The sequence below is a fragment of the Mya arenaria genome, chromosome 1 (assembly GCF_026914265.1).
Source record: "Mya arenaria isolate MELC-2E11 chromosome 1, ASM2691426v1".
NCBI lineage: Eukaryota > Metazoa > Mollusca > Bivalvia > Myida > Myidae > Mya > Mya arenaria.
Genome location: NC_069122.1, coordinates 62,559,980 through 62,585,906, shown reverse-complemented (window position 1 = coordinate 62,585,906; position 25,927 = coordinate 62,559,980). Strand labels below are relative to the sequence as shown.

The window sequence follows — 25,927 nt, the reverse complement described above, 5'->3', positions numbered from 1 at the left end:
TCATGATATATTTTGGGTCTAACATGTCTTGTTTTATTGACTGCATTTCCAAGCAGAATAGTAGTTAAAAAAAAATTCTTTCAAAAAAGTTCAATATTGTCAAAGCCTTTGTGTTGTCATTGTCTGCATTGTTGTCAGCATTCAAAAACATATATATTTGCCATTCCTTACATTCCATTAAAGATATAAGCATGAAACATGATACACACAAGTCATGGGAAACAAGTTCCATAACTCTGGCTAAGATATTTCTGGATCTGTACCCCTTGAGAGATTAAGCGTTGGCATGTCTGACATGTTCATAGTATATTATATGTATAGTCATGCAATAAACATGTTTATATAAGCATTTTATGTATAAAATATGCAATCTAATGTATTATTATTGGAGCTATAATTTTTTATTAATTAAATGTGAATTACATGTTTGAGCTGAGCTTAGCTTTTTCCCCATGTCTTTGTTCTCTGTGTCGCCTGCGAGGCACGACAGACACCTAGGGACTACTTTGTCAGGTGTCGTTGTTGTCCGCTTTCGTTTCCCAGCAATTACCTTTATGCAATTTAGTGTTGAAACATGGTATGCACGTTAGCCATGGTCATAAGATGTCTCCTGTTGATTTATTGGTCAATATGTCAAAGGGCATTGTCATGGTGACCAGTACTAAGAAAATTATTGGAGCTTTCTTTCACGTTCAATAATTTTTAAGCAACTTGGTGTGGTCCTCAAATTGGTGTGCACATTACTTATGGTCATTAGATTGACCCCTATTGGTTTTGAGGTTAAAGGTGAAGGTCATGGTGACAGACAACACATCGAAATCACTAAAATTCTACTGCTACTTCCATCTTACCCAGAGCTTTGATCCAGGGCTGAACAGTGCATTGCTATGAATGATGGTTTTGGGTGGATAGTTTTCTGCTTTGTGATTAAAGGGATTGCATTGAAATGGGGCGATCCCAAACATGCAAATTAATAGATTAGTCTGCTGATAGTGTTTCTAGTTATCTTTTGACTCAAAACACATTTATTTATTGCCATTTTCCCCTGTTTACAAAGCTTACAAATATATTTGAGTGTTATAACACATGGAATGACTGTTCCAGTAATGATCCTTAATGTCTGGTTAATATTACTGATAACCTATATTCTTTTTTGTTCTTTTAATTATTGTAAAATGGTAATTTCTGGTGCAATATGTGTCTATTTCATACGAAAGGAATATCAGTATTTTAATATGTTGCTATTTGCATGTACAGTTTTGTATATTAAGTATACTGTTTGTACTTTTTTTCTTTGGTGTAATGTACTGGTTATCAGTTTGTTTTGTTCTTGTGGGATAAGTATTTTGGTCGTTACTTAGTTTTATCTATAATTTCTAATTTTGTGACTTTCCGTCAGCATATTTTAGAACGTAATTATTGGGAAAATATTTTTTCTGATGTAATAACTATTATTTTTCAAGGTTGTACACATGCCTTGTATTTCCATTTGTAGGTCTTTGATAATGCTTTTTTTTTCAATGTATGCACAATGAGGTTATTGTTTTAGTTTGTAAGCTCATATGTCGTGCAGTTGTTGTGTATGCGAGTATGATTGTACATATTCTCATACTTGTATTTGCTTCTACTTTTCAGAGGTGGCTGGATCCGTTGAAGACAATCAAGAAACAATGTAGAGGTATGGGCAGGTTTCCTCTCCATAAAAACGCCCATAACAAGGGTTTTACCCAGGTTTAAAATAGGACAGGGTGCTCTAGAAGAGGAACAGGGTGTGAAGGGTGAAAGGGGCGCATAGTATAGGGCAGTGAAAAATCTAAACATTATGAATTTGACCAAAATTGTTGGGAATTGTGTTGCATTGAAGTTATATTAGGTTTTAACTGCTAAACCTGTATGTTTTTATAGAAGTATTCTAAGTTTTAATCAAAACAAAAGAAATAGTTGACCGTCTGAAGCATTTAACTCTGTGAATGCAGATGGGTGCACATGCTTGTCCCCTCAAAGGCAGAATGGTGCTATGCAGAAAAAAACAGGGTGTAGCACCCTTCCATTACTATTTAGCCCAAAACCCCAACCTATCATGGTCATAGGTGGGCGTCTGTTAACCTTGCTGACCTTGCTGCTCCCTGCTTGGATTGTAATGACTATGTAGAAGCATAGTGACAAGCAGCTAAATTTAGATTTATTTTTAATATATTGCATGTAAAAGCAATGCAAAATGCAAAAAATATCAAATGTATCAACCAAGGGGCTGATTGTTCAGAACGCTGTTAACTTCAAAGTTGTTAACTTTTAAATGTGATGTATGTTTTGATTGGTTCATATATTTTATTGAAACAGTTGTCTCAAAATTTATTCAAAATATCACCATTGTATTCTTTCAGAACAGTAAAGATTTAAAAGTTAACAACAATAACATAAACAACATTGTAAACTTTAACAAAGATTGTTAACTTAAACCAAGCTCTGAACAATTGGCCCAATTTATGTCTGTCGGGCTGTTGGATAGAAAAAACATAAACATTCAAAACTACAGTGAGCTAGCAATTATTGGTGAGAATTTGGATCCTGAAAAGCAGACTCGAAATGTATTCAATGTTGTTAAAAGTATTTCTGCATTGATAATGCTATCTATTCAACAGTGTAATGATGTATTGGGGTTTGTGTGTGTTTCAGGTCCAGGATATGAGTTTTTCTTCCGTGTGAAGTTTTATGTCACCGACCCTAGCAAACTAACAGAAGAATACACAAGGTTTGTATGTGTGTGGGATTTGTACATCTATAAGTCATTTTCACTGAACTTTACCTATTTTTGTGTTAAAATGAATTTTGTGCAGGATCAGGCTAGAGCTGGAGACAAAAAAAATTCTTTATCAGATATTTGATATCTTTTCATTATGGTGTGTTGCAGCATCATACATATATAATGAAGTCTTGCAAAACATAGACAACCTTTCATTGCATTGTGCCTAAATAATGTAACCTTGCAAAAATACAGAACATGTCGCTTCAACATGTTATATTAATGATAAATTCATGAAAGGCCGCAATCAGATACTTCAATGTGTGTGTCAGTGTGTGTGTTTCCCTGATTCAGGTACCACTTTTTCCTGCAAGTGAAGAAGGACATCCTTGAAGGTCGTCTCCATTGCCCTCACACCACCGCTGCACTGCTCGCCAGCTACGCTGTACAGTGTATGTATACCACGTACTCCAGGGTCCAATAAAGGATTTAAGTCATAACTTTAATAATCTTAAATCTGTTAAAGGGTTACATTTGCCATTATGTTCATTTTTGATACCAGTTGGTTAAGTTCAATTCACTGAAATGTGTAGGAAAATATTGAAACTAGGCCACTAAGATGATTTCAATTTACGATGAAAAGGTGTTATTGAAGCGGCCCCCTGCATGTTAAATCCATTCGGTTAATGTAGAGAAAAAAAAGACGAAGAACAATCATTGTTATAACTTGATTCTTCTTGCTTTATTCAGGTATTTTAGTTTAAATGTCTGCAATAAACGTTGGTGTATTAAATTATTCGTATGCACTACATCAAAACATTGCAAACCACTGTCTTTTCCTCATATTGAAGTAGCATTTGAATATTTTTATATGGTTACAGCTGAACTTGGTGACTTTAACCCAGATGATCATGTGGATGGCTATCTCTCGGACCTCCGGTTTATCCCCAACCAGACAGATGACTTCGAAAAAGATGTCAACAAACACCATCAGTCGCACAGGTTTGACTTCAAATGTGTATAAGTGTATGGAAAGTCTTAGTTCTGATGCTTTGTTAAGCAAACCCCCTTTTTAGCTTGACCATGTTCAGAGTAGAAGGTCAAGGTATTGTCATTGCTTTTGTGTCAGCATTGCTGTAGTTTTAAACTTGGACATGAAGTGTTCAATATATACCTGCTATTGAGAACAAATGTCAGATGGCATTACACACATGTCTAGTAGGTCACATAGTTCTGGCTGAAACATTGGTTTAGTTATACACCTGGGACCATGATTCTGTACAGTCTCAAGTCAAGGTCTAGACTTGGGCACAGAAAAGTATTTTTATGAAAAAACAAAAACCTTTTTTCAATGTCTTCAAATTCATGTAAATAATAGTAAAACATTTAAATAGCAATTTAATTCAGCAATGTTCAACATCAATGCTATGTTTGAATGAAAGTTACAATTTAAGGAAGATTAATTTTGCAATTTTGAGCCATGTTTATGAACAGTCTCAAGTCTGAGTTGACTCAAGTGGTAAAACTTCAAATCATCACTTTATTGTAAACTTTTTCTAGGCGAGTTTTGATGATGAAATTGCTGATTTTTATTACCAATCAAACTTTTACAATTATTCACATTTTATTATGCCCCCCTTAGAAGAAGAGGGGTATATTGCTTTGCACAGGCATGTCGGTCGGTCGTTCGGTTGTTCCGTCGGTAGACCAAAGCTTGTCTGAGTGATAACTCAACAATTCCTGGACGTATGGTCATCAAACTTGACATGAAGGTTGGGCCTGACCAGTAGATGACCCTTATTGATTTTAGGGCTCATCGGGTCAAAGGTCAAGGTCACAGTGACCTTTAATGGTAAAATAATTTTAAAGCTTGTCAGAGTGATTACTCAACAATGCCTAGACCTATGGTCATCAAACTTGATATGGAAGTTGGGCCTGACCATTAGATGACCCCTATTGTTTTTTGGGGGCATCGGGCCAAAGGTCAAGGTCACAGTGACCTTGAATGGTAAAAGGATGTCTGAGTGATAACTCGACAATGCCTGCACCCTTGGCCCTCATTCTTAACTTGGAGGTTGGGCCTGACCAGTAGCTGACCCCTATTGTTTTTGGGGCTCATCGGGTTAAAGATCAAGGTCATAGTGACATTGAATGGTAAAAGGTTGTCCGAGTGATAACTCAACAATGCCTGCACCCATGGCCCTCATAATTGACTTGGAGGTTGGGTCTGACCAGTAGATGAACCCTATTGTTTTTGGGGCTCATCGGGCCAAAGGTCAAGGTCACAGTGACCTTGAATGGTAAAAGGTTGTCCATGTGATAACTCGACAATGCCTACACCCATGGCACTCAAACTTGACTTGGAGGTTGGGCCTGACCAGTAGATGACCCCCATTGTTTTTGGGGGTCATCGGGCCAAAGGTCAAGGTCACAGTGACCTTGAATGGTAAAAGGTTGTCCGTGTCATTACTCGACAATGCCTGCACCTATGGCCCTTAAACTTGACTTGGAGGTTGGGCCTGACCAGTAGATGACCCCTATTGTTTTTCTGGGTCATCGGGCCAAAGGTCAAGGTCACAGTGACCTGTACAGGCCTGAGATTACAGGCCCAAGATTACTGGCTCTAGATTATGGCTTTAGATTACAGGCCCTAGATTACAGGCCCTATCGTACAGGCACTAGATTACAGGCAATATTCTACAGGCTCTAGACTACAGGCTCTAGATTACAGGCCCTATTATACACGCACTAGATTACAGACTTAATATTACAGGCACTAGATTGTTGATATATGTTGATTCAATCTCAAGCGTTAAACCATATCTCAATATTTGCTTTAAACTTTTTCAGGGGTCAGACCCCGGCTGATGCAGAGTTTAACTACCTGGATAAGGCGAAACGGCTGGAGATGTATGGGGTAGATCTACACAAAGCTCGGGTATGTACATAAATAATGGGATGGCTTGTGTAACACCGAGGGAGGATCATAGTTTATATTGTGTTATACACCTGCACTTCTCTGTGTCCTACAATGACACCATACTGAGCTGCTGTCTGTGTCCTACAATGACACCTTACACAGCTGTTGTCTGTGTCCTATGGTGGCACCTTCATGTATGTGTCCTCATTGTCGAGCTACGGGTCTGTTTCCTACAGTGACATGTAATGGGTCTGTGTCCCATAATGACATCTTACACAGCTGATGTGTGTGAACTACAGTAATGCCTTACACAGCTGTTGTCTGTGTCCTTTAGTAACCTCTTACACAGCCGGGCTGTTGGCTGTGTCCTTCAGTAACACCTTACACAGCCGGGCTGTTGGCTGTGTCCTTCAGTAACACCTTACACAGCCGGGCTGTTGGCTGTGTCCTTCAGTAACACCTTACACAGCCGGGCTGTTGTCTGTGTCCTTCAGTAACATCTTACACAGCTGGGCTGTTGGCTGTGTCCTTCAGTAACACCTTACACAACCAGTCTGTTGGCTGTGTCCTTCAGTAACACCTTACACAGCCGGGCTGTTGGCTGTGTCCTTCAGTAACACCTTACACAGCCGGGCTGTTGGCTGTGTCCTTCAGTAACACCTTACACAGCCGGGCTGTTGTCTGTGTCCTTCAGTAACATCTTACACAGCTGGGCTGTTGGCTGTGTCCTTCAGTAACACCTTACACAACCAGTCTGTTGGCTGTGTCCTACTGTGACGCTATACTGGACTGTAGTCAGACTTAGCGATAGTTTAGTGATTATTGATGAACAAATGATGTTTAAATGTTGTGTGTGAGTTTTAAATGGAAAAATTAACATCTTGTTGTTGTAATAATCTTATCACCATTTGGTTTAAAACAAATATATATTTGATAAGTATGCAAGATTCTGGTGTAGCTATGAATGTAGGATTATTTTCACACCTGGAAGTTTTTGTACCAATACAGATAATATCACTCCTGCATTTGGTGAGTGTTATGGCGCCATTGTCACTACAACTTATTACACTAGTTTATATTTAGTATGCTACATTTCTTGACATTAGGTGTTTATACTTATACACAAAGGGTGTGTCGATTAGAATCACTTTCATATTGAGCTCTAAAGGGTTGATTTTTCACTATATTTTTCAAAGTATAGTTGCTAGAAAATATTAGAACACACTGAGTGATCTTTGTTATAATGAGGGATAATAGTTACACGTTTTTCTTTTCTTTAAATAGCGTTTTCTTTTTAAGTGAGAAATGAATTTACGGTGTGAATCCTGTCTCAAACTAATCAGGACAAACCAGTCAGTTGAAGAACATCACTTATTTTATAAGTTTTAAGCCATTGCAAGCATACATATGAACAAAAAGGAATTCATCCTTATGTAAAATCGATTTAGATTGTCTGTCCCTAAAGTTATTCATAATAATGTTAAGCATTGGATAAGAATTGATTTTATTGAGATTCATTCACTATTCATTATCTAACCTTAAAATTACATGGTTACAATGTTAAATTTCATAATTTGCTGCTTTATTTTGGTGACAAAATTTAACCCTTTATGCCCTTGAATTGTATTAACCGTAAGATTATTATAAAAAAATGGCATCCTGCCCCTTATTTTAAGATAGTATAATTTAACTGTGGATTATCTGCCCCTATCTGCAGGTTTTGCCAATGTTCGTAGATGAGGTTCTACCTCACAGATTTGGAAAGGCAAGATGACACGGTTTTGTATTCACCCCATGTACAAGGGGTTTAACTCCACCATGCAAGGGAATTAACTTGACCACAATATAGGGGAAATAACTCTGTATTATTAATTTTGATTGGTTTTCAAATCTGCCAAAACAGGGTACAAAGGTAGCTTCTATTGCAGTTTATTGTTTGAATGTAATTCAATATCAGTTTTTTATGATACTTCATGGATGTACCTAATGTGGTGTTAAAAAAACTTATGTAAGTAATAGATACACACCTTTGTATCCTTCAGTTTGGCAAGCTATTTAGGTTACAAGCAAGTTTTGTTCTTACTAACATTTGTACTTGACAACCACAACTATTGCATTATGGGGAATGTTCACATTGTTTAGATTCTACTAAACTATTGCATTATGGGGAATGTTCACATTGGTTAGACACTACTAAACTATGGCAGGGACTTTGGTAGATGGCATTATGTTTATGTAAAGTTTTGGTCTATGGGCTGAAAACCTAGCATAGAGAAGCATTTAAACATGCAATGTACAGCAGTTTTAGCAGTAGTGAAACAATGGCAATGCTGCTTCATGTCCCTCTCTTATTCTCCATAACATGTTTATTCTTATAATAGATGTATTGTTGTACGAAATATTCCAAGAATTAGAATTTTTACCAACATAATTTTTACAGCTTATGACACTGTGTTGATGAAAATCCATGTTCTTTACTTAAATGTGTATTGTAACAAACTAATGGAATCTGACCCACAAATAAGCTCGCTGTCTGCTAACCCTAATGTTAAATGTTGGTGGCTGGTGACCCTTCCACTGTTCTGATATTATTGGATGGTATTAACTTGTTGATTTCTAATTTGTCATATAAATGACTAAAAGTACATTATACATACCCTGGTACAATTATTGCAATTTGTATTTTTGCTCTTTTTTAACTGCAGTTGGATCAAAATGACCTATTTTGCAATGTTTGAAGGCCAAGAAAGCTTGTATTATGATTTTATGTAGAAGTTTGGTATATTCATTTTTTCCGCATAAAACCCTTTCAAATGATAGTAAGATATTATAGGGTCACCAGGCATCCAGATTCACATGTTATATTTGAATATGGGATACCTAAACTTCCAAAGAACCTCTTCAAATATTTCTCTCTTGTAAGTATGTCTAAACTTTTCTGTTTGTAACAAATGACCACTCATGTATGTAATGACTCCCCTCTCCTGTACATTTGCTTGAAAACTCTTGTAGGTATGCCTGTCTGACAGTGTGTTTTATTTTGGCAGGACCAGAGCAACTTGGAAATCCACCTAGGCGTCACCTCTGTTGGCCTTGTCGTCTTTCAGAACAACATGAAAATAAACACATTCCCCTGGTAAGCTCCATATATATATATATATACAAGCAGTATTTAACACATAGCTACATGCACTGACAAGTGTGAGTTTGTCTGTTGTTCAAGCTGAGTTATTGCGTCCGTTGTGGCTGTGGCACCAGCCAAACCTTGTGCAGATAATAACTTAAATATTTATAATCCAATCTTAATGAAACTTGGTTATAGTTTTTATTGGCATGATGCCTCCATCAAGTTCAATTTGGGAGTAAATCTCTTTAGTAACTTCAACGTTATGGCCCTTTACCATTTCAAAATATTAAGTTAAAGTCTTGTGCAGAAAATAACTAAGTATTTGTTATCCAATCAACTTAAAACTTGACAACATTGTTGGTGAGCATTATTTCTCAGTCACTATTGATTGTAGGATAAATTGCCCTTAGTAGCTGTAGTATGATGTGTAATGTTTCTATGTTTATAACAATACAAACTTCCCAGGGGAAGGTAGAAATCTACAACAAACAAAAATTATATTAAAACAAGCAAAATTACCTACAAAAAAAATATAATTAGAAAGACAGCTTACTTAGTTAAAATGCCTAGTTTTCCTTTAAAAGTCTAAATCTGGACTGCTAGATTAATGCAGTTAATGCCTAGAAACTTTAAATATACTTAACTGATATAGCAAACACTTACCAATAGTTTAAATGAAAAACAAGAGTTTGCAAGGATGACCCCTGCATACAAACAAACATGAAAAATACATAACAGAAAATGTAGAAAATATCAGCTTAAGAAACTGATTTATCAAATATTAATGGAATGAATTATATTGGAACTTACTCTGTGGGTAACCCAAAACTTGTCTTAATTCTAAAGAAAATACAAATTTCTCAGTATTTTCATTGCAAAAATGACCTAATTCTAACTAAGGGAGATAAACGCGCAAAATGAAAAAGTACCCTCACTGGCTTATTTGCCCATTACATGACAACACATAATGTCACTCTTACATTAAAAACAGAAAAATTATTGCCTGATTGGGAAGACTGCTATAAGCTGATATGAATCGCTCTCGTGTACATTTCCTGGGTAGTAGAAAGTACTGTTTAAGAGCCCACGATAAGGACCCCTAGGCAGGATCAAACCCACAACCTCTTGGGTGATTGGCAGACTCATACCTATACACCTACAGCATGCCCACCCCATATAGTAGGTTTATATAAACCTTTGATAGTTTGTGTGATTAATAGTCCCAGTAACGCAGGAGTGATGCCATTTTATATTAAAGTGGTAATCGATTTATATCTTGTGAAGATAATGACTTACTCACTCAATGATGAAAATTTATGATATTGTTTATTATTGGCATGATGACTCAGTCAGGGTCATTTATGTGATAAATTGGGCCAGTTACACCAGAGTTATTCCCCTTTTACAGTAAAACATACTTGGGTTTATTACTTGTGCAGACAGATACTTACTTTTTCTACCCAATCAGGATTAAATTAAGTGACAGTGTTTGTAGGCACATTGTATTGACCAAGTTTGATCATGAGATGACTTCATTAAAGTTCCATTGAAATACCATGGTTTCATTATCACAGATTATTTTTTTTACGATGACATTGAAGCTATATAATTGAATTTTGTAACGCACACATTTGTAATGTCAATGGTGACTTCATGCACACATTCCAACACATACAAAGAAGTCCATGTGATACTAGAGTTAATAGATCTTAGTTAACTTGACATCTATTAAGAACAACTCGCTAAAGTCTAATTGACAAATGGTATTTTCATTCTAAAACAGGGCAAACAATCCCAAAGTCTTTAAGCGTCCTGTCAGTAATTTTAAATAAAATGTCAGTAAAGGCTTTCTCTCCTACCATTCATTGTTTTAATTAAAGTGCAAAGCTGTTCACTTTTTGTTTTCATGTATATGGTTTTTATTACAATGGTTTGTTTCATTTCAGGTCTAAAATAGTGAAAATCTCCTTTAAAAGGAAACAGTTCTTTATTCAGTTAAGAAGAGAGCAGGTAATATTGGGGTTTCCTACAGCTGCAAAGGTTGGTGGGAAAATTGATTCTGGTTTGCAACTTTTTAAACAACATTTTCTTTAGAATAGCAGTTCTTGATGGCCAATGCGAAGTCTTCATTCTTCAAAGGTGTCAGGATTTGACAGTCAATTAATTATCACAAAGTTGTCAGTCAATCAAAAGATGTTTAAGCCCTCATTAACCAAGCCAGAATGTTGGCCTGATGTTAGAGAAAATGCCCTCGCCGAGGATCAAACCAGAGACCACTTGAATCATGTGACTGTAAGATATAAACAACCATAATATGATTAATTGTAAGCACATGCATGATAAATGCCAAACTCCACACAACAGTTACTTCCCTTTGTTGTACAGTAGTCATGCATATCATTATGTCAAACTCCATACAGCAGTTACTTCCCTTTGTTGGAACAGAGGTAAAGCCATTTTTATACCGTAAATTACTGTGTATAGGACGCATGGCAAATAAACTACAGTGATTTATGTTATATAGCTGAAGTCCAGCAGCTTTTGTATGTGGTTGCATGGATCTCTGCTCACCAAGGGAGACTACTGGATAGGGGATTGGGTATATATGTTATTTACATAAAGCAATATTGTGTTGCAGAATGATGCAGTGGAAAACTTGATAGGATTTAATATGGTCAGTTACCGCTCGTGTAAGAACATGTGGAAATCGTGCGTGGAGCATCACACATTCTTCCGTCTACACACTCCAAACCCACACCAGAAAAAGATCTTCTCCATAGGATCCAAGTTTAGATATAGGTCAGTATGTGTATGGAGCTATGGTGGGGCCACAGGTCTGCCTTCTGTCAGTTATGCTCCAGTTTATTCTTAAGGTAGAAATGAATGTGTTTTTTTAAGTAAGACATTATGACATGATGTTGCTTATTATGCCGCCACCAAACAGTTTGAGGGGCTCTAATGGAGTGGGCTTGTATGTCACTCAGTCGGTCAGTTATGTTCGGACAATAATTAATAGCTTTTGGTGCACTTGTTTAAACCATATTAGGTTCAAAATCGACTTTGGTTACAATCCACTAGTTTTTAACAGAGAAATGACCTCTGTGCAACTTAAAATATGCCCCAAAAAATGGCGTTTCAACTATATCTTATGACAGGGTGGAAGGATTTACATAACTTTTGGTAAACTTGTTCAACACCATAGAATACAGATTAAGTTTGACCTCTTTTACAAACAATTTATTTTTAAGGCCCCTTTTCAAAGAAATAGTTTACCATTCCTGTGTTTTGGCGGCATATGGGGGTATTCGTCACTTCTGTGACAGCTCTACTTTTCATGGTATAAAGCTATTATAAAATTTATGGTTTAACATGAGGGAATAAATCTTCTTTTTTTGAGGACCAATAAAAATAATTCTACATTCGTTCCCATTTAATACAAAATTTGTGATTCATCCTGCAAAAAAAAGTGACTGTAGGCTTAAAAGATGTTACACTGATTTGTTTTGACAAGTTTTATGAATGGTTTTATGATTACTGTTTATAAAAAAAGATGGTAAATATAAAACAGATGTAATGCTAAAAAAATCAGCTTGTTGAAAGACTTGATTCCTTGCTTTATCATATATGAAACTTGTTATGTAAAAGTTGTAAAGCTCTTCGCTAAACTTGTTTCACAAATGTGTGTGTACAATGGCAACGGATGTAAGATCCTCTATGTATTATTTGATGGTGGGAAAGATTTGCACACGTGTAGCTAGGGATATAGCTGTAGAAGATCTTCCAATTCTCTTTTTAAAACTCACTTTTGTAAGAATATCAGAAATGTTTGGCAGTTGTCTTCTTTAATTGAATTGCCTTGATAGAAGATGGCTGACCTTGCCTCCTTTCTCTGGGGGCAGGGCGTAGCTGTAGTGTAAACTTTACCCCATATAACCTGTGCTCACCCTGTGTTTGTTTTTCTATAACCCACTAAAATCTGACCAGGCATCTGACCCATGTGTTTGTCTTTTCTCCTGCTTTCTACATAACCATTACTCCCATGCTGAAGAAATTTTATAAATGTTAGTTGTTTTCAGATGACAATCTTAGTTAAAAAAATATGGTATAAGTTTTGACATAACATTTACTCATAACATTTTTTCTTTAAAAAAGTGATTCCATCTATGTTAAGAACGGAATTCTCTAGTTTGCTTTCAAATCTGATTTGTACCGAGGTTCTCTCTGTTTATTAACTCCCTTGAATGCTTACTGAAATAACAGTATATCCGCTTTACTCCAGTGTGTGTGCGTGCGTGTGAGTGCATTACCTCCCCTGTGTGTGTGTATGTGAACTATTCAGTAAGAGTTCACTCCCTTGCTGGACTATTTCAGTGGTAGAACAGAGTTTCAAACTATAGAGGAGTCGAAACGCCGTGCCAAACTTGAGCGTTCTTTTACCAGGTGAGCCCTCCCTATGGTACTGTCATGATTATTAGCACCAAGCATCCTCTGGCCTGAGATATTGTACAGTACTTATCATTTTTTGCCCCCAAGGTCCTCAGTTTTGCTTTTTATTTTAAGTAGCAAGTCCCATTATGTTTACCCATGTTATTTTCTTCAGCATGTTCCAATTAGTTCCCTACTGGCCAAGAAATTTCAGGCTTGTGTAAACAGGTGTGTTTATTCATCAGTCTGCAATGCAGGGGTTCCAGTTTCGTACGGTAAAAGTCTGACCATAACTTTAGAGTCCCATCTGAAACATTTAAGTGCCTGGCCAGTAGGGAACTGTTTTTTACAAGTCAGTACAGCATCTTGGTTTATCTCATCTCTTCTTCCTTCATTACCTTTCTTTAACCCCTTCTTTGAAAAAAGGGAACACAGAAATACTTAAATATTACCATTTCTGTTACCATTTTGTCAAACTGTTTGTGTTTATAATCTTTCTAACCTTATAACTTATTTAATGCATTCATGTTTTTATTTGGACATCCATTTTGTTGTAATTATGCTATTAATTCTGTAGTATTTAGTTTCTTATTTTATTCATGTCACTTATTTACTGCTGCACACTTGGTTATTGTACATTTTTGGTTATTTTTGAAGACATTCCACGTCTCCCGTCATCACTCATGGCTTATCATACAGCCAGCGCAGACATGATATCCGGTACGTTACAGGATCTAGGGCATTTTGTTCTAGTCATATATCTCACATACCCTTACCATATACTCTGTCCTTGGGGTTACTTTTAGCAATGTTGTTACACCTTATGAGGTCTTGTGGTTACTTTTAGCAATGTTGTTACACCTTATGAGGTCTTGTGGTTACTTTAAGCAATGTTGTTACACCTTATGAGGTCTTGTGGTTACTTTTAGCAATGTTGTTACACCTTATGAGGTCTTGTGGTTACTTTAAGCAATGTTGTTACACCTTATGAGGTCTAGCTTGTGGTTACTTTTAGCAATGTTGTTACACCTTATAAGGTCTTAGTTTCTTTATCTCATAATGATCATGATGGTGTTGTTTTGAATGAGTATTACATTTTCTCTCTGTAATTGTGGACATGAAATGTTTACTTTATAATGATACCAATGGGGAACAAACATATCATTGACCTCTTACATGATTCTATTTTTACTAACTTCTTTTTTCATTCATTCATACAGCTCAAAAGGATTTTGATGAACAATTGGGTGTTTTCATTTATTTATTTTATTTTGCATTGTTAAATTTAACATATGTTATTGTTTTGGTGAGATTCTGCGTCATATTACTTGCAGATAAATTTTATAACCCAAAAAGTAAACTTTCAAAAATGCAATGTTTTTCATTCATTTTCAACATAAGTTGAGTGACCTGTTTTTGTGTCTTTAACATAAATGCATTTTTACTCTAGATGTAAGCAAAGCTTTGTAAGAGGATCAGATATGCTTGTTTAATGCGTTGCTCATGATGTAATTGAAATCCTTTGTTGTATGGGTAATAGAATAAAGCTTTGTTAAATAGGCCTCATGCCAAAATGGCATTTTACTTCTCTTATTGAGGCTGTTGTGTTTTTACATAATAGTTTTTTCAGTTTATACAACAGTCAGCGATATCTGTATCCAGCTCCATATCAAATTCCTTGTTTTCATGTATGCAAGTTGACATGATCTCTTATAGTGTTCGAAATCTCTATTGAAAATATTCCATAATAGGTAATCATGTTTGTGATGTTTTTATGCTCCTATACCTACCCTGGGAATCACTTTAAACAGGGTCCATTAAATTTGAGATATTTCTAATAAAATTTGATAATTTATTACTCATCTCTATAACTGAGTTGGAAAAGTATTTTGTAGTAATTTGGGCTGTAATTTAAAAGATTAAATGATTGCTTTATTTAGCTGTCAGTTGTAACGTTCAAACTCGTATCTTTATAGTTCTAAATATGCCAATTATATAGTGTATTTATTATATTTTTGTACATTAAGCTATCCATATTTGATCTAATGCATATTTGGTAAAACTTTCTTTATTAGTCCATAATTTAAATATGCTTGGTTACAAACCACTAATTCTTTACAGTAATGTCCCGTTTGAAACTTACAGTTTGCAAAAAAAGCAACTGTGTCCCGACTCGTAACTTAAGACTGGGTTGACAGATTTACATAACTTTTAATACACATGTTCTTCCTCATTAAATACAAACCATGTTAGATTTTCTTCAGAAACTTAGTAATTTTGAGGGAGTTATCACCCCTTTGACTATTTAATTAATTATGGCTTATCTACAAAATACTTTTTTATGGTTTAATCATGTTCTTAAAAAAAAATGATTATACTTTGAATATGTGGTCTTATTTTGAAAAGTAAAGATTTAGAATGTTGTCCATTGTTTGTTTTATAGAACAGATGCCTGGTTTAGTTTCTACTAACATCTTGTTTCTGCTGTCTTGGTAGTTAGGGTTACCATTTTTATGTACATCTACTTTAATTTATTTATTTTAGTGTATTTTACATAATTTATGAACTGTCACAATGATGATGTTAAAGATCTTTGATGCTACTGCATAATCTGTTTAACAGAAATCTAGATGATATTGAATGTTCTTGAGCTTGTGTAGAAATATTGAGCTTCGTTGACTTGTACCGTGCACGAAGACAAAGTCTTGATTTAATATTTTCATGAAATAATTCTTTGCTTTATGTATTCTCTGACTTGTATATTTTGCAGATCACCTAGCAAGCGTTACAGTAGACAAACTATAGGACCTTGTCAGCGGAATATGATCATTAAAAACTCTATAGACGGGTATAAAAATGCGCCCATATCTAAGTCACAGACATTCTCGGGAGTTCCCCAGTCTCCTGAGTCTGGCGGTTTTAATCGATCTGACGGCCAGCACCCTAACCACCAGCGAGCGACATTACCGCACGATTATAAGATGGGTTCATCTTCCCGTACATCCCTACACTCAGACAAATCTAATGAGTAAGTAGAAGCCTGATCTTGTCTTGTAGTTTGTACATCTGCTGCTGTAGCATGTGTAAGTCTTAACTGACTTTTACAACAAGTTATATTAACTTTTACTCAGCCACTTTCGTTGGCACAACGCTTCAAAAGAGTGTGCTTGTGTTGTGGGGGAAACTGGACTGCCCAAAGAAAATCCACTTGTCTGGTTTGGTGCCAACCAAGCAAACTCGCATGTTGCCCAGGGATCGTATTCAATACAGTTTTTATCCTTATCCTCAGACATACCTTAATGATTCCATTCAGTCTTTTGACCAATTAATCTTATTGTCAAATCGAAGCATTCAGATTTCAGATGCTACTCTTAAAATTCAGTTCAATCTAAGGTGGTTATTGAATGACTCAGGGCTGGGATTTCAGCCCGAACCTCTTTGGGGAGAAGCAAGTGCTCTAACCACTGAGCTAACTAGACAACCTTCATGGTCAAGCTAGATAACCAATACTAAGTAGAGGTTATTCTCAAATGGGATTTTGATTTCTATCTAATGGGAGTTGTGTTTTTCCCATTCTCCTGGCAGTACCATCTGAAACCTTTGTGGCAGTAATCCCATTCTCTTTCCTGAATAAAATGATTAAACTGATCTTAGAGAACATTTAAAGATCTCTAAAGTGATATCTGAGCGGAAGTTTGATATGACATAACAAAACTCAATGAAGAATTTGTTAACATGATGCATTATTTATTTACATACCCTGGGTTTAACAGCTTTATAGGAATGCTTGTTTACAGTGTGCACTCACAAAGTCAACAAAACTTGTGCTTTCACAAGTATTTCTGCCTTTGTATGATGGACCTATTGATTGACTGGCTTGAGAATATGCTTAATATATTTTCCCTTTCAACTTTCCTATTTTAATTTTTAAGTCCCGATGCAAGCAGCTATTGATCTGCAGCAAAAACTTTTGTTGTTAAAATTAGGATTGAGGGAGCAATTGGGTTAAAAAAAACATCTCGCATAAGCGGACAAAGTAATTTTTTTTTTAGAGTTGATGTTGCTGCTGAGCTTATTACAGCATAGGATGTCAAATCTAAACGATCCATTCTGTTGCCAAAAAATACATAGAAGTTTGACCATTTACCCATTAAAGCACAGAAATTGTTTTAATTTATACTTGATGTTTTGTAATCATGTATAAGGATATTACATACAAGGCTTTAAACAAATGGTCTCTAGTTATGTTAGCCAAGTAATATTCATGTTATATATTGATCAGGAATGTAGTTACCCCACTTGAAAACAATAGCTTCACAAGTGAAAAATACAAGTCTTTTGTAGTGATTATAGATTTTGCTGGCTTATAATTGTTATACAGCCTTTTAAAGCGAAATTCTAGTATACAATTACTTGTATTTTAAGCTATTGATTATACCTTTCTATTGTCTGATGACAATGCTGAAAGGAATTTTGCAATTTAGTTCATTTGTTGTGGACTTTGCAATTGAATGTAATAAGTTCTTTTCAGTTATTGTTAATTATTTAACTCACTGTAATTAAAAACCCAGTGTGTTTTGGTTGCCAATTCCACCAGATATTGACGTAACATCTCATATTTGAACAATCCATTTAATGTTTTTATTACCCCCTGCAATTATTTGCGTAATCTCTGTGATTTTTTTTTGTATAATATCATTTAGGGGTGAGAATCTACATGGATTTCTGGGATCTTTTTTAATCCTTAACAACTGATACAGATATGATTAAATGCAATTTTGGCTCTTAAAAGGCTTTAAACCATGGAGCTAAAATGAGCCTTTGTCCACTGTGTCCCCCCCCCCCCAACACACACCAAGGTGCGGAGAGCTGGACCCACAGTGTAAATTTCAGGGATTTTTGCTCCATCAGTTTTCTCCCCCTGATCATACTTCATTTTAAGTACAACAGATTACATGAACAGTCATGCACATCATTATATATTTGCTCTAAAATCTTTACAATTGAAATTACAGTTTATATAGCGATCTGTGATCTGTCATCATGGACGCTAACCAAACATCCCAATTGTTCATTTTAGTTATCATTGTGATTTTGAAGTTCCACCAGAAGTGTTTGTTCTATTATATCTAGTGTTGTCTCTGGGAAGTGGATTTGTTCAGATAGTCTTATGTTATTTATTTAATGGCTATCATTTAGCAAAGTTTCAAGTATGTTATGCATTGCTTGTTGCGAAAGGCTCATATAACTTATTTAATATTCATGGTTCTTTTAAAGAAATAACAAGTTAAGAATAAATGTTAAAAGTTGATTTAGAGGCCATCTTCTTTCAGTGTCTACTGTCTTGCCTCTGTTAATAATATCATTCCCCCCCCCCCTTCACCCAACAAATCCCAGTTGCTAAATGCTCACACCCCCCCCCCCCCATCCCCCGCCCCCACATTAAGTGGGTTATTTTGAAGCTCATGCATGCCCACTTGCTATAATGGAGACATTTCAAGCTAAGAAAGTTAACTTTCATTTATGGCCTTCTTAACAATTAAGTCAGGGCTGGTGCATCATCAAAAGTCTGATATAAAAGTTACATTTCAATAGAAAGTTAATGTCAATTCCCAGCAATTACAGAACAAGAAGAGTCTCAATTTTTGATTCCATATCTTGATGTGTTCAGAAGATAAGAAATAAATTGCTCAAGTACATATCTGTGCACAAACGGTGTGGATCTTACCCATTATCTGCTTGAAACAATGAAATGTTGCATTCATGTGACATATAGGCACAGAGGTCATCGCTGATTACAGAAACCTAATACCAATTGGACCAATCTGATCGGTTCAGATTGTAAAATGTTCACTATCAAGCATTTCAAGCCCCGTTAATCATGATATTCATAGACATGACTTTAACACAGCATTGTTGATCATGAGAGCTCATAGAAAGTTAAATGATTTAGAACATTGAGACAATCCTTTAAAAAAAATGAGAGAAGTTGAAGGTGGAATGTCTCGGTTTGGCAATATATGAACAGTATGACTATTCAGATAGTGACTGCGCCACCAACCTGAGTAATTGAAAAGTATAATAACAGTCATGAGTAACAGTTTTGTACCATATTGTCAAGCACAACGTTTAATAACTTGCATGTGTATTAGTTCATAGTGTTACAATTATTTTGCATGCTATTTATAGCAGGGTTAATGTCCGTCTACTTGTAATACTTTCAATATTGGAGTTCATGTATAGCCGAAAGCAATGAAAATTCTCTCAAACATGGTACAATAAATTTGTTTTTTTAACTCTTAACAGTTGTAGAGTTTTATTTCCTGAGGAATACTTAGAGCTTATTGCTCTTATTGCTCTTATTGACTTTGGTCAAATCAGCTTTATTATCCCTTTATTATTTATTATATAAAGGAGAATAATTATTGTTTCCTTGCTTTTGTCTTCACTTTTATGATGCTACTTACTTGGTTTCTTCAGAGTGGTAATTTGTTCAATATTTGAGAAAATTCAGTTTGATTTACATTCTTGAGGACCATAAGTGACTTTCAATTGAAGTGGAATACATTATTTCAGCTAAGATAAGGTACATTGTCTGAAGGGTGTATGAAAATATTTGAAATGCTCAATGATAAGGTTTTCCCAAGGTTTTCATATTGTGGTCCTCTGAAGTTAAGAATGCAGTACATAAATTTAAAATTTAGCTATCAAAATGTAAATGAAACATAGATCTTGTTGACGGAGGTCAGATATTATGAACTCTAATGGATGGTTTTTAAATATGGTAATGAAATGTTTGAAGAATTCACATGTTATAAATGTGTACACGTGTAACAAGGTCCATAAATGTAGCGCAGTTATTGCCCTTCCTCATGGGTGTGCATATTATACTAACATTTCATGCCTGAGGGTATAAAGATTGGTTCTTTTCCATCGCAGTTCAGTTGTACAAGTACTAAACCGGGCTGGTCTTCCTCTGTAAAACAATTGAATACTGTATATGAAGCGTACACAAATCAATCGTAAACCATTTGAGGCTGTTTGTTTTACTGCACGAGTGGCAATGACTGGGTCAATATTTTCCTCTCTTATCTACATATTGATAATGAACTTTCAGGGACTTACAAAGTATTAGCAAACAGAATTTGTCACATTGATGTATTGAAAGGCTCCAAAATTTTAATAAACTGTACACCCCACACCCCCCACACTGGCGTCTATGACGACCCCCATCTTATCCGCCTCTCATACACTCTATCTGGTCCTCCACTGTCACTCTGATGGTCACAAGCTTTTAACGTCAACATTATGATTAGAAGTCAATTTTTATGCACACAGACACTCCAGGCACGATCATACATTAAATAGCATGATTATTACAGACATGATAAAGCATGAGTTTGAGAGGCTGTACGTTAATAAGCTTCACACTTGGGCATTTGTTTGGTTAGTATTAGTAAGCCAACCAAGTTTTATATCTTAAAAGCAGTCCAAGATGCATTTATAATGCCTTAGGCTCGCTAAGATTCTGAATTCTATGACCAAACTACTTTGACCAAACTACTGTTTGCATATAGACAGACATGTGAATGAGTAGAACAAAGCATGAATACAATGCACAAACAGTGGCTTTAACTACATGTATTAGCTGGCCATTTCAGTAGTTAATTCCTGGTGATATGTCAAGTACATGCCAACCGGCTGATCGATGCAGTTGGATTCTCTGATGTAGGAAGTTGATCAACAGCCGATATAGATGTGATGCACTTCTTATGGAAAAGGGTTGACCAACTTAAAACTGAAACTAAAAAGTTCATTTGCAATCAGAAGTATCATCTCTTACTCATCTCTAATCACAAATTTGCCTTCATCAAAGTTTTTGTAAAAGTCTATGGTGGTATTGATTGCTGATTAGTCCTGTTTATAAACTTTTTTGAAATTTCAAATAAATATCGGGTATCCAAGTCAAAAGTATTGAATAGATGTCAACAGGGTCGTGAAAAATTGAAATTAGCTTTACCAACTTTTATTTCTGTTGTCGGCCATGATTGTTAGGAGCGTTAAATCGTTGGGACATACTAAACCTTCACTATTCATCAATGCTTGCTGACAAAAATATTGACTTTGTGACAGAAGACCATCCAATACATGTATTGATTCCCTTTCCGTGGGTCAATTTCATTTCAAAATCCATGGTGTCTGAAAAAGCTCATAAGATTTATATAAAATAATTAATGTAAAAAAAAAAAATCCTTGGGAAAACAAAAACAGTATTTCATTTTTCACTATAAAGCAAGGAAACACACTAAATGTATTACCGGTATAAGCTAACTGTCGAGCTAGTAAGACAGAGCCTAGCTCAAATTTTAAGAAACTTCTTAAGCTTAACAGGCTTAAATTAAGTAGCTTATTTCAATTAGCCAAAATTACATACTTAAATTTGATTTTTATGAATAAAAATTGGTTTATTGTGATTATCATAGAGATAATTCCTATTTAAAATCTTAAAACTCTTTAAGATTATATATTATGCGAATTAAAGAAAAAACAAAAATAATGAGCTTAGCTTAATCCTGTTATAAGATACTTCAGAAGGTTTGAGAAATTGGGGCCAGAGAATCCATTGAGAATAACAACGATGACGCAAAAAACATTGAAATAGGTTTTTAAGAGTGCCTGTAATCAAAAGTTATCCTCCTTGATAAGGGCAATTTGTTGAACAATTATTTCTGAATTATATGAAACAAATATGGATTTAACCATCCATTCTCTTCATTGTTTTAGTATATAGTCTGACAGTTGGATACCAGGATTTCAATACAATCAACGTCATGTAGCCAATTTACCTACATCCATTCATTTAAAGTTCTCAAATGCTAGTTATTTTGTTCCTTCATTCTCTTTAAAATAAAAGTTAAACTTTTTCAAACCTTTCATTTCTATTCTAGGTTTTCAGTAAAAAATAGAATCCTGGCAAAAAGTTCTCTAACATGATGTTAAGTGTTTACATACGTATATGGTTTCTTGTTCCCTAATGCCCAACAGTCTCTTATACAATTACATCCACTCCATCTTGCAGTAATTTATCATCTTTGGTTCATACTTAGCTCTATAAAAATGTAAGCGATCAATATTGCCAAACTCCATCAGAGCAGGTCATCATGACAATATGTTTTATACTAATGGCTACCCATATATGCCCAAACACTAATGGTTTTCTATCTAACAAGGCCTTTCAGGGGCTTTTATCACATTCCTGTGACAGTTATTGTTAACGACAGTGTCTGAGTTTGATTCAGGTGGTAATGCAGGAATTATTATACTCGGCTTCACAAAGTGAATTGGAGGCTTTATATAGATATGATGCGGGTCATTCACATTCCACTGTCCAATCCGTTAGTCCGTACTGCTTTCTTGCTTTCGTGTCTTGTCCATAACTTTGTAATTCATGGTGAGATTTTGGAATAATATTGCATTGGTGACTTCTATATCAAGTATTAAGATGACGAAGTGTCGTGCCAAAGACCTGGAATTCTCTTATTTTTAACTAATAATCTATTTATATTCCAGGTCTTTTGAATCGAAGTAAAATTAACATAAATGCAGAAATAACAGGTACTTTCTGTTAGACCAAAAAAAATATACCTGTGTTTCCGGTAACATGACGAAAAAAAATAGGGTTAAAAAAAAATAATTGTTTGTTGTTTTTGTATACAATACTCCTTAATAAGACGCGATCGGTTTTTAGAACAAATCCAGCACTTCAATTTCTACAAATATATGATGATGTTCTAGCGAAACAGTCAATTATCAACTAAAGTTGTTAATTTTCTTGAAGAACATTGCCGATTTTCTTGTCAACTGTTTAAGCTCTCTTATGTGGAGGTAGGTTAATAATAAAACAAGTAAACGCGGATATTTATTTTACGTATCTTATTTAATTATTTATAATTTATCAATACTCTCGTAACAATCAAAGTTTCATTCATATTTATGGTGAATTCTAACATTTCGGTCATTTTAATATTCCCAGACAACGATTATTGATTATTATATTTTTTGACCGTATGGTATTTTCTTAGCAGCCTAGACGAACTCCTGGCAATCAAATGGTATCATACGGTATCCAACCGACCGATTTAAATACAAACCATAGCAACGCGTCTTTGATCTTATTACTGCTCGTGCTCTGACGTCACAAATTGTACCGTTTGATCTGCAGCCGACACATTCCTATACAGTCATGTGTTGTTATAACTTTCGCAGGTTTTTGTTTGGATTTCAGTTGATAGGACTTAAAATATGCGAAATAAATAAACATTGATAATTGCGGATAAATTAATGTAACAATTAATGAAATGTGAACCTCGCAGTTAAGCCTGCATGAATTTGCAAAGCCTTATTGTAAGAAGCCTGCATGATATACACAAAGCCTAATGTGAAAAAAGTAAGTTCTATTTTGGACATGGATAAATAACAATGCGAACTTTATCCTAAATATATTCATGATAAAGACAGCAAAATGCGTCTCCTGTGATCATCCACGTGTTTGGACCATAAACATCCGTTTGCCAATTTGAAGATATCGGACAGGGATCCCCGAACTCCGCCATTTTGTTTCCCTGTTGACAAAGCGCCTTGGTAATACATAATCAGGAATGAAAGTTTAAATTCCGAGAACAGTGACAGACAAAGAACGAAAATAGCGACGATATATTTAATTTATGATTGTTTTACTTTTATGCCTAAAAAAAGATTAGGGTCGGCGAGGAAAAAATAGGGTCGGTCGGGTTACCGGAAACACAGGTATTTCTTATTTTGGCCTTAGCAACAATTTTAAACAATTCACTGAATAGAATTACCCATTTCATTTTTGGTATGTCATTCTTATAACGTTATGGATTGTTCTATTGAAAGTTATTACAAGGGGATTACAGTTTGTAGTAAAAGTATTGGATTCCAACCTCTACCCTATCTTTGTCAATAAACTGGTCGTGAATTTCAATGACTTTTAAATTCAGTGGTTTTTCGTTGTAAGCGGTATAAACAATTGCGAGTTCTGTTTATGGTATTGTCAAGTTTACAATGGATATACTTTCACTCATTTACTAATTCAATGTGGTAACTTGGCATCGTATGTTTTTACCCGCTTATGGGAAAATATCAGTATACTCCAAAAACCACTTGGATGTACAAAATCTGATACCGGGTTAAGTGATTTAATCTTTAATTTTTGATCAATATTTAATCTATAGATATTAAAATATATACCCCTGTGTGTTTGAACAGGCTTAAACAATGGGAAAATGATACTCTGAATTTTAAATGCACACATATTTATGAGGTTTTACTAGAATTCATGTGGAGTTAAAGGATTTATAACAGAGATATTGGGAAAATCAGTGTCATAATAAGTGGTTTGAGAGTGATACTAAATATTCAGACTTAAATGATGTTATAAAAACTAGTATTTTGTTTATCATTTTGATACTGAAAAAGTGGTTCAACAGACTGTGCTCATCCAAAAAACTGAATATGATTTGAATAATTAATATTTTCAATTCATGTGTTATTGATGTGAAAAAAATATGGATAGATAGAGGTATTATCTTCTCTGTAAGGTAATTAAAGTGTAAATAGATGAGAACTTGGCCAGCCAGAAGCAATATTTCAAACCATTTGTAACTTGGTCAACTTATGGCTAAGTAAGGCAGGAACTTATTAAAGAGAACTTTTTCGTCGGAGTCTTTCATGGGTAAAGGAGCTAGTCTTATTTGTGGCGGGTAAGTTCATTAAGTTTTTTTCTTTTTTTAAGTTTATTTTTAAATGAAATGAAAGAAGAAGAGTTTCACCAACATGCAAGTGCAGGGTCAGTATTCATAAAGCATTTTAAGTCATTTCCCAACTTAAGTCATTTCCCAACTTAAGTCATTTCCCAACTTAAGTCATTTTCCTAAGTTGAGTATCTCACTGATCACATGATAGAAAAGCTGAAAAATTTCTGAAATAATTCTTCAAAACTTGAATTTAGTTAAGACATGACTTGAGATGTTTTATGAATACCAGCTCTGTGCAGGCTATTCACAGTGTTGTATATCCTTCCATTGGTGTCTGTGAACAGTCAAATTAGTCTCATCTATTTTCATACTTTGCAAAGATCCTTTTTGTAGAACTGAGAAGTATCTGATATTATATTTTGTGTCTCTTCTTTTTCTTCGCTTTTTTCTTAATGAAGCATGGTTAAAAAATGCTCTTTAAGGTTTAGTTTAGTTAATACTGTTTATTGTAAATTATATATTATACATCTCATAGCTACTTGAATCACTCTCCAGTCTGTGTCATGGATGTGAACCAGTTCTTGTGTCATCTCATAGCTACTTGAATCACTCTCCAGTCTGTGTCATGGATGTGAACCAGTTCTTGTGTCATCTCATAGCTACTTGAATCACTCTCCAGTCTGTGTCATGGATGTGAACCAGTTCTTGTGTTCTTATTGAATGGACATGACATTGTCAAAGTTCCCCTGATGGGGATTGAACCCACAACCTCTTGGATGAGAGGTGAACCTGTATCACTAGACCTGGCTCTCGCCCTGTTTAGAGGTTTGTTCTGATGTAACTACTTTCCTGAAAAATAGCAACAGCATCTAACATTCATGCACGTCTTTTGATAAGTTGCAAAATAAGTTTGTCAAAAAAAAACTTAAAAAAGA

At 35.1% G+C, this 25,927-nt stretch overlaps 1 protein-coding gene across 10 annotated transcripts in view; it reads left to right on the top strand.

Annotated features, from left to right (window-relative positions):
- Window positions 1-25,927, top strand: part of LOC128237607 (tyrosine-protein phosphatase non-receptor type 4-like) — an 83,860-nt gene that overhangs the window by 20,615 nt on the left and 37,318 nt on the right. For 5 of the 10 annotated variants that reach the window (XM_052953281.1, XM_052953274.1, XM_052953268.1 and 2 more), the window contains 12 exons: window positions 1,636-1,678; window positions 2,677-2,752; window positions 3,098-3,195; window positions 3,625-3,745; window positions 5,594-5,681; window positions 7,381-7,428; window positions 8,711-8,799; window positions 10,737-10,830; window positions 11,429-11,589; window positions 13,162-13,230; window positions 13,873-13,935; window positions 15,986-16,243. In XM_052953281.1, coding sequence (XP_052809241.1) covers window positions 1,636-1,678; window positions 2,677-2,752; window positions 3,098-3,195; window positions 3,625-3,745; window positions 5,594-5,681; window positions 7,381-7,428; window positions 8,711-8,799; window positions 10,737-10,830; window positions 11,429-11,589; window positions 13,162-13,230; window positions 13,873-13,935; window positions 15,986-16,243 — 1,208 coding nt within the window. The remainder of the gene's footprint in view (window positions 1-1,635; window positions 1,679-2,676; window positions 2,753-3,097; window positions 3,196-3,624; window positions 3,746-5,593; window positions 5,682-7,380; window positions 7,429-8,710; window positions 8,800-10,736; window positions 10,831-11,428; window positions 11,590-13,161; window positions 13,231-13,872; window positions 13,936-15,985; window positions 16,244-25,927) is intronic. The other 5 variants (XM_052953238.1, XM_052953260.1, XM_052953252.1 and 2 more) reach the window with 5 other exon arrangements.